Raw genomic sequence first — 19,708 nt, forward strand, 5'->3', positions numbered from 1 at the left:
TCTCACCTCAAAAATAAAATGCCCTAAGCATCATACTTGGGAAGCAAAGTTGGCTGCTTAGAACAGCAGTAAGTTCAAATACATTTATTATTAATTATAACAAAAAAGAGCAATGTATTCTACATGTAGGATCTGAAGTTCGACATAAACGAGGATGAATTTTGCCCAAAAGGCCGAAACAAACGCTTCCTTTGTTTTAAAAAAGAGAAAGGACTAAAATAAAGTTATAAGAAGCTATTTCCAAATTGTGTATTTTGAGAGTTTTCATGTGACTATATTTGACCATTAACCTCTCATTTATATGCGGAGAATATGACTATCATTACAAAATTGGCTATATAGTACAATTATAAAAAAAATAAATAGGTTGAAACGATGATACCTAGCTATGTAGTGGCCTAGTTAGTCATGAAGTAGGCTTCCTTTGGGATGTTGCAGGCAAGTCCTTCTCTAATTAAAGACTTAAGTTAACAAATTCTTTTGGTAGATACTCAAAAGAGTGCGCAACTCGCGAGTCCCTTGGTCAAGCTATTTTAGTGACTTAGTACAAAGTTTTGATATCAAATTAAATCACATTTCTTGTGTGAGATGCAACTCTTAGTTACTTTGAGCTATTAAATTTGATGAGCTTCAAAATGATTCTCAGTTAATGTATCATTGAACCTAGTCTAAGCACTCATCATGGTTTGATTAATCTAAGCCAAACGAATGTATGCATCAAACCTCTAATTCTATTGTCCTTATGAGAAGCCTAAAGGGATAATAAAAACTCCCTTCTAGAAGGGATAATTAAATTTGAATGAATGCGTGCATCAAACTATGAATTTGAATTTTTCAATTTTAAATTTATATATTCATGAAGTTGGTCAATTCATTCAAACTTGTTGGTTTTAACATTATTGATGATCCTCCAACATCAACATGTACTTAGATGAGGATGTTGATTTGAATCCTCATCCATATGTTCTGACATAAGGAATACATTGAAGAAGTACTGAATATATGCCAAAATTAAGAGGGAGAGGATAATGAGAAAAAAAAGTAGCAACTTTGACTATACTAGAAGTTCTGGTGTCCGCTCCACCCATACCACCTTGGCCTTGTCGATTTTAACCATGCCAAAAAGACTCCATAAAGTAGCAACTTTGACTTTACTTCAATAATAGACAATGTGGTTGTATCTAAGGGAGGAGGCACCATCATTGAGCAAGGTGCCTATCCATGTCAAGACAACAATTGAAGAAGTATAAAAGTCATATAACCAAGTCATCTCTAAGGAAAGCAAGGTTAATAAGAAGAAGAAGCCTACGGTGCATCTCTATCATACCTTCAAAAATTGAGATAAAAATGACATGAACACCTTCACTTGACTTGTAGAACAAGATAAAGCCATAGTAGACTATAATGTCGATCACTTAAGATCGAATAAATAGTCAAGCACGATCACATACGACTAGGCCTTTATGCTTTTTTCACTCAGATGAATAAATGTTGAAAAAATTGCCGTTATGCTTGCTTTACATTGAGGCTTGTGGAAAATAAGTTCTGTTAGTACGTTGGTTTCTTCTTAGAAATAAAATACGAGCGATTGCATGTCATGTATGAAGATCAACTTGTTGAGAATAACAATTTAAATAAGAGAATGTGAAAGTTGCCTTCAATAAAGAGAGCCACATTTGAGGCACCTATAGAGCTCGATGACAAAAAAACTATAAGCTTTCCATGTCACCACTATCTTAACACCAAAAAAAAAAAAAAAAAAGATTTAAGAACCCCCTTTTTCTCCGTTCATGATTGGTGGGGTTTTTCTAAAATGACATTTATGGTGATATGCTTTTGTGACACATGTGAGTTCAATATTACATGATTTAAACACAACCAAAAACCTTTTTTTTAAAGATCTACTGTCTTATTGCAGCGACGATTGTTCATTGGTTTATACTTTATGCTTTAAGACCTCACAATTTTTTAAAACTTTAATTGAACATTTCTATTATTCTTTTTTTTATTAATATTGTACCTAAGGGTCTATGTTTTGTGGCTTTAAACCTTCAGAAAAGATGAGTTTGAGGTCTTCTGTGCCTTGAGAGTATTATATTGTTATTGTGAACTACAATTTTCTCTGCTTACTTTATGACAGGAGCATAACTATGAGAGACAATTTTACAAGTGTCAAAGGAATAATAAAAAAATTGCGACTTCTTCAGGTGGGTGGATCAGTTCAATGATCCCACCTCCGATAGTGAACGTGGAGAGTTTCGTTAGAGCAGAGATTATCTCATGAAACTAATCTACATTATAAATTCAACATTATGATAATATTAATTGTTATTTTAATAAATTTTTTTTATCTTTGATTATCGTGTTACTGTAGTGAGGTGTCAGTTTTCATACCAATACTAATTCAATTATAAATAACACAATAGTAAATGAGCAGAAAGGTCTTTTTATCATAAACAATTGAAACATTGTTGCTGCATAACTGCACAAAACAGACACACAACTTCCTTGCAGATAGGGTTGTATATGAGCCGAGCTTGAGAGAGCTCAAACTTGGCTCATGTTCGGCTTGTTCAAAATTGCTCGTTTTTGAAATAGACACATGTTTAAAATAAGCTCATTAACAATGCGTTTGTGTTCAACTCGATTTAAATCTTCTTGTTCTTTTTTGGCTCATGCTCAACTTGAAAATTGCTCGTTAAAAATAATTGAAAAAATAGATTTAAAGTGTTGGATTCGAACATCCACCAATTCTGTACAATAGAAGATGTAGAATCACATGACCACACAAGTTATTATAATTTAAGCTTAGATATAAATATAAATAATATATTATTATATAAATAATATATATAGTTTCTTTATTTCAAGCTAAAAAGAACCGATCACGAACAAACACAAAGGGTTGTTCGTGTTCGGCTTATGCACTTAACGAACAATCCGAACACAAGTTGTTTGCGAACAACAAACTTTTTTGATAGTCATACCAGCAGAAGCTTCTGTGCATCAACTTCCGGACGACAACTTTTTAATAAGCTACGACTGCCCCCAAAAAGACATGAAATTGACTCAAATCTCTAGAAATTTAAGAAAAAATCACCTGGGTTGAAGTTCTTGAAAAAGAAAGACATCAGTGTATCTGGCAGCAAATCTGACTGCACCGACATCTTTTTGCCAAATAGATGATCAGGTATAAAAAAAAAAAAACTGATGAACTCACTCTGAAGGATTTTGAAAAAGGCTGAGTAAGCACTAAGCAATGAACAATGACAATTTATATTATAAATTTTCTTTATAAAATGTCCGCAATTTAAACCAGGCAAGTGACTTATAACTAACAATTACTGAAAAAGAAATTCGAACTCTCCAATTTCCCGATGAGACTTAACATGATATATTTTTTTGTGAGGATACCTTAAATAGTTCTTTGGCATATTAAAATTTCCTAGTATTGGGTGTCAGCACAAGCTTTGATATTACTTGATTTCCATCTCGTGTCATACCCTTTCAAGGCAAGTTTAGGCCATTTTTAACGGACCACGATTTTGGCATAGTTTGTCCCAATATTTATCAAAAAAAAAAAAAAAAAAAAAAGTGAAGTTAAAAAAAAGGAAAAGTTAAGGTCCAAAATGTTTTCTAAATAATTATTATACAGTGAACTTGGTTGAACTCCTTAAACAAGGATAAGTCAGACCAATTATGGAGAAATAATTCCCATAAGAGAGAATTTTTCTGCACATGACCATTGAACATCTATTGATAGGCAAAATTAAATATGACACTATAATATCAGCTACAATTTAAATGTCTTGCAATACTTTTAGCCAAACTTTTTTGAACCAATAAAAGCTAATATGTTACGTTCATTGAAAACAAAGCAATCAAATTTACCAAAGATAACTTAATCTCCTAACTTTATCAAACAACAAAGTGAACGCTATGGATGGGCCAATACGAATTTAAAAGCTATAAAAAGTAGAGAAATGCGAAAACAGTGAACTTATTTGCTGAATCTATGCGGATAAATGGAAATAACCTTTATGATACACTCAAAAATCAAAATAAGCAGGATTTCACAATGAAACTTGGCAATTCAAACATTTCTCTAAAAACTATTACAACCTGTAAAACTTTAAGCATCCGTACGAACAAAAAAGAGAGAACCAAAATCTACCTGATATACATATCAACTGCCACAAAAATAACAGAAAAATATAAGCATCTTCTTCAATAAGGAATGCTAAGTTGGAATCAATACAAATTGATCTATTGCCTAGCAAAATTCTTTTTTATAGCATAAAAAAATCATGATTAATAAAAAAGAAATTGAATAATTGTAATCTGAATAGTAAATAGAAACAATATGGTAACTATTGCATCTAACAAGCAGATTCTGAATTACATAGTATTTTCTTCCATTAAAACTACACAGCCGACCATTTTGCAGTGAAATACCTCTATGACTTTCCAGCAGAATGAAGATATACTGAAACAGATACAACCCTGCAATAAAACTTGAATGAACTCTCACACCACAAAAATACATTTAATAAGTGGTCACCAACTAATTAGAATATTGAATGATGCCTCGTTATCAACAAGATGCTTGATCAGAGTAACTTACGTTGTGCCGAGAAAGAAGGCGAGAGAAAGATTGAATCCAAAAAGAAACACCGAAACAATTCCTGTCAGAAGCATTGCCACAGAAGTTGCATACACCTGCAAACAATATAGTCAATGTTTCCAATTAACAATCCTGTAGAAGTTTTCACGTCAAGTTGAAAGCTCGCTGGTTAAAACAGGGTTGACAATATGCATTGTTTGATGAGGTTAAAGTTACTAGTTGCATAAAAATGAAACAAGTTCTAACAAATACTCTGTAATTTTATCAGAATTACCTTCACAATATTATCAGCGAATTTCATTACCATAGACACTGCAATCCCACTGCACATACATGAGTTAAATCAGAAATCATGCATAGGAAACATTATTAAAGCAAAGAAGTTTCTAAGGTACCTTAGTGCATGGTTGAGAATCATACAGACAGTAATGAAAGAATATCCATGGAAGAAGCCGCTGTGCAGAAAAATAATCAATTGAAATAGAAATTAACAACACATGATTTTGGTATCAGAAAGCCAAGGAATACAGATTCAGACATTTTTCTTCAGCTTACTTGTTGACAACTGCATCAAAATCTTGAATGAAAATTGCAATCATATTGAATAACATTCCAAAGATGTAGAGCCAAAAGTTCTGTACATTTATATTTCTTGAAGGGCGTTTCTTAATGATGGCCTGCAACGGAACAGCAAGTATTAGTCTGCTCCATAAATATATGATGGAACCAATTTTCCACTTCATAGAAGTTACCTCTGTGTAAACACCAGCGAATCCACTTAGAAGTGCCATGACCTGTTCACAACATTGATGTTGGAATAACACGCATTAAGAGTAATATACCCCAGCAGATCCACAAAGGAAAAAGAAATGACATAATATAAACATACAATAGCCATCATCCAACCCGGTAAAGGTGTATGAAGAACTCGATCGGAACTGGAAAAGAAAAGACACAAATCTCCATAATCCATACATATAAAAAATAGACTAAATAAAAGTAATATCTCAATGAATTTTCTAAAGAAAAAGAAAAAATATGCAAAAATTTCGTCAAGTTATTCTCTATTACGAAGGAAAATTTACACCTTAAGCTTACCATCACCATAATTATGAAATGAAATCTAATATTTGCAAGCCAATTAACTAAGTATGGATCAGAAACAGACAAGACTGCGGGTACTGTTGAATTTATGCTTACGAAGGGTTGAGTTGAGCTGTAGTACACCCTGCGCACAAAAGAATAAAAGCTGCCCACTGGATTTCGCTTAGCCTGAAACAAAGTCAAGATGGAGAAATGCTTCACATGCAGTTGTTATGTAAGGAAATCAATGAATTTACTTACGATAATTTTCTTACTTCCTTTTTAGTATAAGGCGATACAAAACACCAGTGGTAATAATATTTAGGTTCTTCAGTATCTGGTAAGCAGGGGCATCCACATATGCAAAGATGTAGTACTAACATAAAAATGATCAAATTAGTGATGAGATTAATGGTTCGTATTGAAGAGTTCCATCATTTATTACATTTATATGTTCTAACCTGCAGCAAGTTCTTGATGAGGTAGAGTGCTGCAGGAATCGGGTAGACGCTAACTTCATCAAATGATGCACTTAACCTGAGAAAGATCCCAAGAGATATGAATAAAAAGAATTTCGTGTCATCCAGTTCTATAGATAATTCTTGATATCTAAGAAGAAAATAATGCATTAGAAAATCAGAAAAAACAAATGAGAAATCTTTTGAGCTCGAAATTTGTGGAAAATAAATCTACTAATAAATTATTTCATTTGCTGATGTCTAATTCTGATCTCAAAACTTTTATGATCTAAGATTTCTAATACAAAATTATTATGATAAATCATGCAACAAACATAAAATTCACACGCCACAATTTTGGACAAAATCTTAATATTTCTAACATTTATTTGATACTTACCATTAAATCCAAAAATATTAAAAAAAACAACTTAGACAGAAAACAAATGGTCTATGAGAAATAAAAACAAAAATTACTAGATGGCAAAACCATATTAAATTCGTGCACCTATTGAAAACTAGATTGAAACAAATTTGAGCAATTAATCACATGAATTATCCAATAATAAAATTTAAAATAAGTAAAGAATTTACCAAAAAATAAACCTCACGTTTGAACAAGCTGGATAACCTCTCATACAAATTTTCAATTTTGCTCGCTTGAACAAAGAGCTGACTCAAAAATAGGAAAAATACATGCAATTAAAATTATATTCAAAATTAAATTGATCGAGATTTAAACACGCTTCAGAGTCCTATTGATTTGCATGAATCCCACTTTGGAATACTTTTTCACCGATCACGATATACCAAAAGAATGGCGTGCGTTTCGTTAGAAAGAAAAAATTCCTAAAACTAGAGGAAAAAGACTGCCAGCGTGATGCGATTGTAACTAAGAATCAATAAAGATGAGGTCAAAAAAATAGAGGATAATAAAAATAGTCCACGTCGCAAGTATCGCAAGTAAAAAAAAAAAAAGAAGCTTACACAAGGAAGTCACGAGATTTGCAAAAATCCCACAAAAATGACAACAAAAAACCCAAAAAAATTATAAACAAAAAAATTATTATTATTGAAAACGTCAATGGGCAGTTACAACCAACATACAAAAAATAAAAAATAGCAATATACAACACAAATTGCAACTAAAGTGTACTGACAGTGGTGATGGTGGTGGCCGTTGAGGGTCTGGAAAGGTGACAGCAAGGTAGGGGAGGTGGAGTAGGTGGGCGGTACAGCAAGGAAGCAGGAGATAATCACTGCCCGGGACAAAAGCAAGTAGATAGGTGGGCTGGGTAGGAAAGATATGACTGCAGTTAGGGTGTACTGACGGTGTTGGGAGGCAACAACAGCAGCTAGGCTGTGGGAGGGGGTTTAGGGTGGCTGGGACAGCGGATATGTGGCAGGAAGGCAGTGCGAGAGGCTTGGGCAGCAGCTAGGTAGCAGAGATGTGGTTCGGGAGGGCTGGAACAGCAGCAAGGCAGCGAGCAGGAATGATGGCAGCAGTGGCGGGGAATACATGGGACTGCGTCACAACAAAAGGAGGGCTGTTCAGGGGATGCAATAGTAAAAAGGATGGCTGTACAACGAGAAACTACAGGAAGAACAGCAAAAAAACCACTGTCAGGGCGACTGCAGTGAGGATGAATGCTTGTAGTGAAGCGGGAGGGATGAGAAGACGTTGGGAAAGGATAAATATCCCCTCGTGAATGAGATACAGTCAGAGCACCGTTCGACCTGTGGAAGATGATCGCCACCTCGAGACGGGATACAGTCGGAACACCACTCGCTTGTTGATACAACCATAGAGGGAAAACTAGGGGATGCCGGCGGCTATCGGGACATAAACATAATCCAAAACTGAAAACCTAAAACACAAAAAGCAAATATATATGCCTAGGGTAAATAGGAGTGGACCCCACTCAAAATAGGAGGAAGTCTGTGCTTGAAAGCACAGGCCGATCCTTCCCGTGCTTGGATCGAACGGCCTACGCATAGTAATTGCCGCACCCATGCTGGGACGCGATCTCGTGTCCGCTTCGTAAGCGGAAGACGCCCCGCATCACCTAGCCTTTGAAAATGAATAGCAAGAAATAAATGCATACATAATAAATCAAGGGTTTCACTTCCAAAAAGCAGAGAAGCCATAGAACAAATCAAAGAAATCTTAGAAGGGTCATAGCACCAAAAAACTAGATAATCCAAGGAACTTCAAAAAGAAATGGAGAATAAGCATACCAATACAAAGCTAGGGTGAAATCCTAAAAAATATTCATAGAAATTCTCACAACAATAAACGGTTCATCTTTCAGGCAATTCTTCTTAAAATTTACATTCTGTATGAATGAAAATTATAAATCTCAAGTTTTGCATCACTTAATGTTCAGATATTTTGGTGATATAAATAAGAAATAAGATAAAAAAAATAAATTAGATAGGTGATGCCAGTTGGATTGGAAAATAGATCCTATAACATGAGAGATGAGTGCAATATCCTTGACCCTTCGAAGCTCGGTGTTTTCAACATTATCATCCTTCTTTTCTTCAAATTGTATAAGGGAGAAGACTTCATTAAGGACAAGATGTCTTTACCTAAGATTTGGATATGAATTTGGTCAAATTCTACACATACACCTGCAAGAAAATCAAATATTATTTATCTTTCTGCATACTATTTTAGAACCACAATATTATTACAACTTCTCATCTTGAGATTTCAACAAGAAACCCTTCATTGCATCATTCCATGAGTGCACTATTATAGACCTTGGAGTATATTTGTTGAACAACTTTCTACACTCATTTATTATTGCGAGGAACAAGAAAAGTTCACTAACTTCAGGCACTATGAAGTTTCATAACCATGGCATAATCATAGATTTTTATTCATCTCAAAGTATAAAATTTAGGTTTTTTAGATCCAACAGAGGATCAAAAAGGTGGTGAAATCTCTTGTTCCCTTTCAGGAATAACATAACAATTTGAGATTTACGATCCCTTCACATAATTTCTTCCATTCAGATGTTAGAAGATGCATAATCCTTAAAGTTCTCCATTAACTAAATTAGTCTGACTTCACCAGATATAATGATGGAATCTCTCAAAGAGAAGTCATAAAGGCACTAAACAAGACGGAGGGAATTTGGTTGAAAATTGGTCAAAATCGAGACATTAACCTAAACTTTGATACCCCGTAAAATTATAGGAATGGATAGAAAGATTGATGCCTTTATCTGACAATCAAGAGAAAATTATACATAAGGCTATCTATATAATATTAGGAATCTGTTATGCCGATGCTTAGCGTAAGGACAATTTTATCTTTTGTGTGGCTAAGGACAGATTAGTCTTTCATTATTTATTATTGATTTAAAATAAATAAACCCTACAAGGTTTAGGGTTAGGTATGCATAAGATTAATGTTGTGAGTCTTAGGGTTAGGGTTTGGAGAAAAACTTTCTACCTCTCGAATGATAGGACTTGGGAGAGATAGCCTACCTCTCGAATTGTAGATGCTTATCTTTATGTATTTGTGTTGTGTTATTTAGTGTTTTTGAAATAAAGATATTTTGTGCCCTAATTTCTTTGGAAAATTAATTTGGATAGTATAAAATTGGTATTCAAACAATGATCCTGTGAAGAGTAGAAGAATTGATTGGACCGCCGCATACAAGACACGGCGTAAGCGATACATTCGCAAGGTGGGGAAGAATGTAACGTACATAGACCCATCTTTCGCACTACATATGTCAATCCAGTCGCAGCAAGAGCTAGCTGGGAAGCATCGACGGTATCGCAATTCCAACGAGCAATTTATAGGAATTGCGGCTTACAACGACGGGATCGCGGCTTACAGAGACCCATATTTTACCTCCTATTTTAGGCATTCGCGATAATAGCTAGTTGGGAAGGCAGCAACGGGATTGCAACCTATAGGCCCGAAACTCCAATTTTCTTCTCCTCCTGCTCCACACCAACTTGAAACCATTATAACGCGATAAAAAACTAACCAAGGGATAGCAGCTTAAGGGAGTTCTGAAACTGTTCAAAAAATGATAGGCAAAGAAAGTAGATGATTTGAAGAATAAGTAGAAGGAAAAGATAAGTCAAATCAGATCTGGAATGGAGGAAAAGTTTTCCACCAAAAAGGAAAAGATTTTCCTCCATGGAAAACCGATTTGAAAGTCAATTCGAGAGCTTGGAGGAAATGCTAAGGAAGCTTATTGAGATGAAATTCAAGACCCCACTATAATTGGCATCCCCAAGTAAGCAACATATGCATTGTGTGGTTTAATAGATAGGAAAATGAGAGAAGCTTTGAGTTCATACTTTAAAACAGGTGGGCCAATAAAGGAGAATGAAAAGAAAACAGAAATGTTAAGGATTGATTTCACTTGAGATAATGAGATGGCATGTGCTCAGTCAAGCAAACGAAATACTGACAGCTGGTTAGACTTTAGTGGCTGGAAATAGCAAGCTTCTTACCAAAGAAAATGAAATTGCGAGAGTAAGCTCAACAACCCAAGTTCTGGTTGATGTTCAAAAGCCTTAATGTTAGCATTATGATGAGGTCGACTTTAGAATGCTATAAATACCGCCTTCAATAGCAATTTTTAAAGCAACCCTCTAAGCACTAAAAGTATATTTAAAATCCTAAAGTAAGGTTTAAAACTACCCCCATTAATGCACCTTAATAACATATTTTCACACTCTGTGTGAAAGTTGAGGACTTATTTCAATTAGGGCTACTTCAAATTAGTCCCGAATTATTCGCATGTCAATTTCATTCCATAAAATCACATTTCTCCAATTTAATCCCCACAATTATACAAAATTTATCCAAAATGATCCCTCATGAACTAAAATGAGATTAATTTTGTATTATTGTGGGGTAAAATGGAATCAATTTTGTATCAAAATTTCTCATGAGGGATTTTTTTTGGATTAGTCTTGCATAATTGATGGACCAAATTGAAGAAATATAATACAATAAGACTAGATTGACCAAAGGGGACAATTTTGGGATTTAATCTTTTTTATTATGACAATCCTAAAAAGCATGTGTACAAATATGCTAAAAAACGTAGCAAGCTTAATTCACAAAATCGTCAATATGATTAAAACACTAGCAAATTGCTTCCTAAATATTTGTCAAAAGCTTGTTCAGTTAATTTTTTTTGTCAACACATTGGGATTATACAAGATGGAAGAAAGGCTCGGTAGATGTTATGCAAATAAATATTAGAAAAAGCTACTCATATGCATCAATCAAAACATTCTAAGAAAATCATTGGTGCAGGTGGAATTTTGAAAAGAACAAACCTATTATTTTCTGTGACACCTTCAGTATTCCAGATCCTAAAAAGGGCTGCAAGTGAAAATGCACACTTCAAAGCTTCCACCTAGAAGAGAAAGGTCAGTTACTTCAGTACCAGATGACAATAAATATAAATAATAAAAAAGATTAGAGTTCATTTTAGTATTTTACAGGTTAGCCTAAAATGCCGTTCTTATTTATAATATTAGTTTCTTCATTTCATAACCATTACGTATGTAGATTTACATTATAAACCTTGACTAACCGAAAAGTTTGCTGTTGTCACACTGTATTCATACTTTCCAGCCCTCTTGGACCACACAATCAATATTGACTGGGAACTTGTCAACAACGTCAGGGCAAGTGTAACTACTGACCTGCATGCACATAGGCCACCAGAAAAAAAAAAAAAAAACTTTCTCAAGTGGCTTTAACCTTACATGGTCATGCTACCAAATTGCAAAAGCTAAATTCCCTCCATATTTCTTCATTTTTATTCTTACTTTAGCTTCCAATTTGGTTTATTTGATGAGATAACTGTAGAGCTGGCCACCTTATTTCCAAAATCTGCAATATCAGAAGCTAACATATGAGAGGAAAATGAAGAAACCAGCTTCAATGATATATACCGGACAATTACCCATCAGCAAGTTCTTCAATTTTTAGCTTCAGATCCAACAAAGATGCACCGCCTAAGATTGGTTTCTCGTGCAGAGACTCTATATCATTTTGCAAAGCCCCATCATAATTTTCCTAAAGCAGCAGGTCATAAATAATGAAAAATTATATCCAAGATCTAATAAAATGCTGAAAGAGTTTAAAAGAAGTCTTAAAAAAATATGATTCACTTGAAAAATGCAAACAGCATCAGAATAGAACTCTATCCTTCATAAAATAGTGCAAAATTTGTAATTCACAGAATCCAAAAAGAGAACTGCTCTATGACAAAGCTCAAATTGCATGATTGGAGAGATCAATGTCAAGGCTGAAGGCCAATTCTTTGATTTTCCCATCAACCACTAGAGGTCATCATTGATCACCGGTCATTGTCGAACACCAGTAGCAATTGTTGTCGCCAACTATAGATGTTATAGTCTCCAACTAAGACTTTAATAGCCCTATTATGGCCGTTATAGCCACCAATTATAACTTTTATAACCAACTACAATTGTTATAGCATCCAGCTATGACTTATGTAATCAACTATGGTTGTTACAACCACCAACTATAGCTGATGCAGTTAACTACAGTTGTTATAGCCACGAACTATATCTTGTATAGTTAACTATGATTTCTATAACTAAATACGACTATTATTACCCAACCATGACTAATTTAGTCACACAACAATATTTACAATCCCAACTATCCTTAAACATTTATGTCCGTTAGGTTATTTTAGAGCAGTTATAATTTCAACATAATTTTATAATTTATTATTTTATACAGTTATGTTCGTTAGGTTATTTTAGAACAGCTATAATTTCAACATAATCTTAGAATTTATTATTCCCTAATCTACGTGAAGAATCAACAGTGTACTTCTAATTACATAGTAAACATGGTCAGACCCTCTGATTTTTTTTCCTTTCTAGAGTTTTTCCAAATAAAAAATTATGGTGTCTCATTCCATTATTTTTCATTTATCACTATGTGATGGATCTTCATGTAATACTAAATCTTTAAATTACTCTACCGACGGGAACTTTCTAGCACACAACGGTTATAATGAGCAGCTTGAACTAATTAAAAAAAACAACCTAAACCCTAAACCAATAAAAAAGATCAAATAATACATATGACATGAAAAATAAAAATAGGTAGTGATGTTTTCAACACAGGAGAAGGAATACAGAAGCACAAATTATTTTTATTTTACATTTAGAATCAAGTTATCAATGTTACTTCAAAGAAAATGGGTATCCATTGTTCGGTTATTCAAGAACAAATCAGAAAAAGAAAATAGAACAAATTAATTGCAATAAATGATAAAGAACGACCTATCAAGGATGCGTGCTTAGTGCACAAGATCCATGCAATCACACAAAAACCTCCTGAAAATACAATATGTTAAAATTTCTCATAGAAGGGTTCGAAAATGCTTCCTATAAGGGCAAACTCATATAGTTAATTACATCCTAGATAACCAAAGTCACCTAAGAAAACTCTCGATAAAAATCAGGGGACATTATCTTCATAGAGGTCAATGGATTATGACTTTTTAATGAGATCAGACAAAGATGTATGAAAGGGGAATAACTTAAATTTGGAACATTTATTGTAGAATTCAAAGAGGAAGAACTAGGGGATGTCACAGATCCGGAGGAGAACCTAGGTGACCTCCCAGGCTATCCTATGGTTTGACTTCAATTTTAATGAGAAATATTTAAATGTTTCATCATGCCAATTTTAAATGTTTCATCATATATTTAAATGTTTCATCATGCCAATTTTATTAGTTTATGACTTACATTCGTGTGAAACAATCACACAAATAGCATGGAAAATGTGAGGACTTAGTCGTGACGAACGACAATCTCAGAGTCTTAAAATAAGTTAGGGCTTAAATTGTACAACAGAGCTATACAAAGGCCTAAAGAAAAGGTTGAGGATTTATGTTGCATAAGCAAACAACCTCAAAATCCTATAGCTTGTTTTTTAATTCTAAGGAAAGATATGTTGTTGTAGATCATCTTGTTGTTAAAGATGGTCGTGCTGCCCACAATGCTAGCTCCAAACTCCCCATCGTGATGAGTTTAAGTTTTTAAATGTGTCAAGTTATAATGTCAAATCAGATGTCCCTATGGTTAAAGTTCTTTAAATGTTTTGGGGCATTTTAAAATTGATTATAGCGACACCGGTTAGGATCATACGGTTCTCTCGTTCCGATACCACTATTTTCTTTCAAATTCACTTAATCCAAATGAATTTATTAAAACTCAACTTAATGAGTTTCATACTTTCATTTAGACCGTGGGAAATTTCGTTAGCAAACGTATATTACCTCCTCCGAGGGATCCCCGATCATCTGAGAGAGACGCATTAATTTAGTTGCAATTGTTGTTTTGTGATGCTTATGGTTAAATTTTAAGTTGTCTTAAATTTTGAATGTTGTGGCGGTCAATTTTATCTTGGTTGATTTTAGTTTTGGTTTCCTAGCAGTTTTGATTTTCATGCGGGATGACATCGTTGTTTAACATGCAAACTCGAGACAAGAAGTACAAAAATGTAAATGCAATAATTTAAAAGCGTACCTGTCCCCTTCTCGACATTCCCGCTGAAAGACTTTAGTGGATGATTTCCTAGAACAAAACATAACAAGTTCAATTTGTCCTTCAAAAAATCCAAGAGAATCCAAAGTGTTCGTAGGATGACCCAGAACCGCTTTAGAAATCCCTTGAAACGTTTCGAGTCCACTTTAAACTTATCAAATTGTTCTATTAATCATCCCAAGATCGAATTAAAACTTAACTACCTCAAGAATAAGAAAATCAAATAGTCACTTAACATTTCATTTTGATATTTATGTGAGTGGATGCCCCAAAGGGCAAATTCAAGGTTATTAAGGACTTTAATACCTCAAATTAAAGTAGGGCTTAAAATATTTGAAAATATTTATTAATTAACGATGTTCATCTTTTCTAATCCCAATTAAGACAATTTCGCATATCAAACCTAATTCATTATTAGACATCTTTTCAACTTCAATTTTCAAAGTGATTTAAAATAATTTAAATGTTGAATTAGAAATTCCATCAAAATCAGATTTAGCATTTGATCACCAACTAATAGGCTTTAAATGGGTGAGTTATTATTTTCATAATTCAAGCTCAATACTTTAGGATCCTCAAATTGAATTGACCTCAAAATTATGATAATTAATAGAATTACAATTTTATTTTTATCATGAGACATGTGACAACTTGGTTTCTACCTTTTAACCCATTATATTTCAATCATCCAAAAAGTTCATTAAAATCAATATTTTTACCCATTTGTCATTTGTTTAATCCTAAAATTTAATTAAGGTATTAGAATTCCAAAATTATCATTTTGCCCCTGGGACTCCCCACTCCGTAACTTATCAAATGAAACTTAAGTGGCTCACAAAAATAAGCTTGAAGAAAACTACAAGAAAACATTGAGAAATCTCAAAGAAAATAACAAATGAACGATCAAAAGCCGAAGTGGACTATAAGCATTCGGGTTTGGGCGCAGAAACTATATATATATATATATATATATATATATACTCGAGAGACTTCGAAGGCTACTATCGGTCACCCGTATGTATAGAGCTCGACATTCAGCTAGAAGAGTGTCCTACTATACCAACTTAGAAGGGTACTCCTTAGCCCGACACTAGTGACTGACAAGTGGACAATCAAATCTACATTTAAAATTTATATTTTGGCATGCATATAAATTTCAGACATACAAGAGAAAGTAATATCAATTTTGTAATTAAAATACTTTTGCAAATGTAGTATCTGTTTTTATCAGTTTTGTAGAAATATGATTGTCCACGAGTCGATCACACCGACGGACGTGAGACCGCAAACAACTTGAAAAGGCAAGGGTGTCCCGCTAGTCTTATGTCAGTGAATAATATTATCATCATACGGTTCACTGGGCCTGATGTTGTAGAATGGAACATTATTCTACTCTACCACCAGCGTGCCTTTTGTCATTACCGCCCAACGCCAAAATGAACCTTCTAACTTATAGCCCTACTTGATGGTTCACATGTAGCAAAAGGTTATATGTGTGTGTTTATGCTTCGTTCATAAGTGTATAAATCCAACCATGAAACAAGGAAGAAAAGAATAAAAATGGGGTGAGAGAGAGGAGAGAACAATCCACCTGAAAGAACAAAAAGGTAAAGAGATGAATCGACCCTCAAAACCGCATCTAAAACGACTGATGAAAAGACCCAAAAATGCGACCCACCGATCTACGAATCAACCCAAGAAGGTATCATTTACTCCAATTGCGCAAACGGATCAACCAAAAAGGTATCATTTCCAAAACTATGTCTCTTCAAATCCACAAGCAGCTTAAAAGAAACTGTAGCCAAACACGCCACAAAATGGTCTTAAAATTATGGCCCGGCCATGCCACCAAAACAGCTTCAAAACTGTGTTTAAAACAATCCACGATATCCGGTTTGAATCCCCAAATATTGCAATACACATTTGTCTTTCAAAAAAAGTAAACTCCTCGAAGTTTCAGAATTCTCACACAAGTATCACATGTGAAAATTTTCCAAAACCCAATGCGGCACCTCCAATTTCCAACAATTCCGTGTGTTTCGTATCATGAAATCGAAAGAGAATAAATTTCCAAGTAATCTTATAACCTACATGTTCCAATCTCTAAGTTCCCACTTCTAAATCCCCATGGATTAAGAACCCAAAAGAAATTTCAAGCTCTTATTTTCTTCCAATAAATATTAACGTCACTAGTCAAAATTATCTCCCAAAGTGCTCGAGCAAGCAATTATATAAAGAGATATCCAAATGGGCTCGAATGGCATGTGTGTAAAAATGAAGTTTGGGTGTTAAATATATAAATATATATAATAATTTCATGGTATATGCAAAACTCATGAAAATCAAAGTTTAGGTGCTATGTATGTAAATAATCACCATGTCCATAAGCATGAAATGTATTCATAAGAATAAATTGCTTTGCATTTCTACATATTCCATAAGCCATGAATTAATCCATGAATTAGATTTACATATTACCACTGTTGCAGTAAACAAACATCCATTTCAAATTCAGCAGGTATACCGAATAGAAGCAATAAGAAACAAATCCAAATCTGACAGAAGAAAGCACCGGGATGTGTATTGAGTAGGGCAACAAGAGGAGCACACCCCAAACCCTAATTCAAGAATAAACATGTGATTTTTCTCCTCTCAAGTAATTTTGTTGTGAGAGCCTCCCTAGCATCCCTCACATTCTCCAAAAAAGGTATTTTTAATTTGCACAACTTGCTCATATGTTCCAGCTTTCCAATTTGATAACAATTCTCATTCATTCTTAACACTAAATTCATTTAGCTCTTAAAGTGACCTTAATTTCCCAATTCCAGGTGCACTAGAAAATGTATTTGAGGGCAATTCAAAGTGACGCAGTTTAAAAAAAAAAACATTTCCATACAAGAAATCGTCAGAATAAGATCCCTCGGCCACATTTTATAGATTAAGAACCACAAATGATGAAGGCTGCTCAATGATCTTAGCATTTAAGTGAGATTTACAGAAAGATTCAAATATCGAAACGTTTCAAATTTTTGATAGCTTCAGACATCTTGTTCTGATATGGATAATGTATGAACAACAAATGAAAGCCTCTCGATGCCTATAAAATTTCAACAAGTATGTAAAGAATCGAGTGAGATGTATGTAAGGAATTAAGTGGCGCATATGTAAAGAATTAAGTGGCATGTATGTGCACTTCTCATATGACTCAGGCAACCAAAACTTGCAAATTTTTACTGATTGGACACTTAAGGTTTTAGATTTTTACATAAAGGCCACACAAAACTTTCAGATTTTTACAAATAAGCAAAGCTAAACTTTCAAATATTTTTTTTTTTACAAATGAGACACTAAAGCCTTACTATTCCTACAAATAAGCAAGCCAAACCTTTCTCTTCTCAGGAAAGAATATTTAGCAGGCATGGTATACAGAAGAAAATCTGGAGCAAAAAAAGAAAAAAACAACTTCTAACATCCTTTCTAGCTAAAGATAAACATTCCCGCAAATGTTTTCTCAATCAGTTTGTTCAAAAACACACTACAAACATGGGAATTAAACAACAACTTGCATTTTTTTTTATTAATTCCATCAAACCCATAATCAAATACCATGCGTAGGGTATGTTTTGTATGAGTAAGCAGCCAACCAAATCAAAGGTATAAACCAGCTTGATTGATATGCATGAATCGACTCCTAGTAAAAAAAAAAAACAGGATCATATAAATATGCATGCATCTTTATAGCCAACATGTCATCGAGCTTTGAAAGAAAGGGAAGATGGCCATAAAGCATTGACAGCAATGCTAGCTGCTCCAGTATTGCCTCAAGAATCTCATTCGTCATAGTTCATTATTTTGCAATAAAGACAGCAATGTTACTGAGTGTTTAAGGGGTCTAATTAGTAGGTGCGGAGAGCGCACGCAGCCGCACATCGCGGCCCACTGTCATACAGCCGCGATGTGCGGCTGTGATCGGAGAGGAGCTGCGTGCGCGCTCTCCGCACGCAATAATCGCTCGTTTAAGGGAGGGAAATAGTCTAACTCTTGGCGCAAATCCAAGGTAAATGCAAGAATAGACCCAGAAAAATTTCTATAGCACCTTCTTCTATCAAAGCTTCAACCTAAAATATCAATGGCCAAGCAAGCAACCAAGCAACCAAGCAAAGGTATAGAGTGAACCAGCAAGAAACCGAACAAGCCACAAAAATCCAGCAGCACTTCCCCTTTCTCTAAAATTTTCGGCCAGCACTAAATCCCTCCCCCAAGGAGGTCTTATATAGCCAAGAGAGGAGGAGAAAGCTTCCCTACACTTACCTGGGCGGTGAGCCGAAGGTGAAGATCACGGGAAAGCTCGGTAGTGCAGGGAGCTAGGTCGGCGACGGCAGCGGCAAGGTTGGCGACGGGTCGGCGACGGGTCGGCGACGGGGGGAAGCGACAAGGGAGCGACAGCGTTCAGAAGCTTTTCGGGGGTGACCTCTGCCCAAGGGGCTCTCGGGCTGTTTCGCGAACGGGAAGGAGAGGGGGCGAGAGGCGTGAGCGAATGGGAGAGCCAGAGGCGAGGCGTGAGAGGGGTGTAAACTAACCGAACGACACAGGTTCTGTTCTCGTTTGGTTAGTTTAAGTTCGTCTTAGAAATTGTTCATTTTAAATTTAGTTTCTTTAAAATAAGTTAAGTGTTATAAATTATTCGTGAAGTTTTTGTTCGTATTTGTTTCTTAACGAATAAGTCGTACACGAGCTGTTCTCGAACAAAGAACCAGTTTAACATCCCTAATATTAATATATATAAATAATATGTTATATTAGTTATAAAACTTATATTATATAAATATATAATATCTATATTAGTATATTATTAATATAGTATATTAATATATTATTATTATTATTTATTATATATTATAATTTATAAAATTTAATTTTTTAAAATATCATAAATTTTTAATATATAATTATT

General features: G+C 34.4%; 1 protein-coding gene across 3 annotated transcripts; it reads right to left on the bottom strand.

The window, feature by feature from the left end:
• Positions 1–1,011: 1,011 nt before the first annotated feature.
• Positions 1,012–19,352, bottom strand: LOC110033623 (CMP-sialic acid transporter 2-like). Of its 3 annotated transcripts, XM_020737664.1 has the most exons (16): positions 19,066–19,352; positions 12,123–12,235; positions 11,986–12,049; positions 11,748–11,859; positions 11,488–11,567; positions 6,169–6,244; positions 5,983–6,083; positions 5,825–5,896; positions 5,514–5,562; positions 5,377–5,418; positions 5,180–5,301; positions 5,020–5,079; positions 4,899–4,947; positions 4,625–4,719; positions 4,456–4,503; positions 1,012–1,215 (listed from the first exon to the last, which is right to left on the bottom strand). In XM_020737664.1, the coding sequence occupies exons 2-15, from the start codon at positions 12,124–12,126 to the stop codon at positions 4,458–4,460; spliced, it is 972 nt and encodes a 323-aa protein (XP_020593323.1). In that variant the 5' UTR covers positions 12,127–12,235; positions 19,066–19,352; the 3' UTR covers positions 1,012–1,215; positions 4,456–4,457. The 3 variants fall into 3 exon arrangements, with proteins under 3 accessions (XP_020593323.1, XP_020593321.1, XP_020593322.1); XM_020737662.1 differs by lacking the exon at positions 1,012–1,215 and having other exon boundaries at positions 4,418–4,503; XM_020737663.1 differs by lacking the exons at positions 1,012–1,215; positions 19,066–19,352 and adding an exon at positions 18,851–18,934 and having other exon boundaries at positions 4,418–4,503.
• Between the last annotated feature and the right edge of the window lie 356 nt (positions 19,353–19,708).

Source organism: Phalaenopsis equestris, unplaced genomic scaffold (genome assembly GCF_001263595.1).
Source record: "Phalaenopsis equestris unplaced genomic scaffold, ASM126359v1 Scaffold001238, whole genome shotgun sequence".
Classification (NCBI taxonomy): Eukaryota; Viridiplantae; Streptophyta; class Magnoliopsida; order Asparagales; family Orchidaceae; genus Phalaenopsis; species Phalaenopsis equestris.

Bases quoted from the DNA above. Each gene is read 5' to 3' on its own strand.
- LOC110033623 (XM_020737664.1), bottom strand. The intron at 11,860-11,985 runs GTAAGAATAAAA...ATGTGCATGCAG, and splicing joins AAACCAAATTGGAAGCTAAA to GTCAGTAGTTACACTTGCCC. The intron at 4,948-5,019 runs GTACCTTAGAAA...ATGTATGTGCAG, and splicing joins ATTCTCAACCATGCACTAAG to TGGGATTGCAGTGTCTATGG.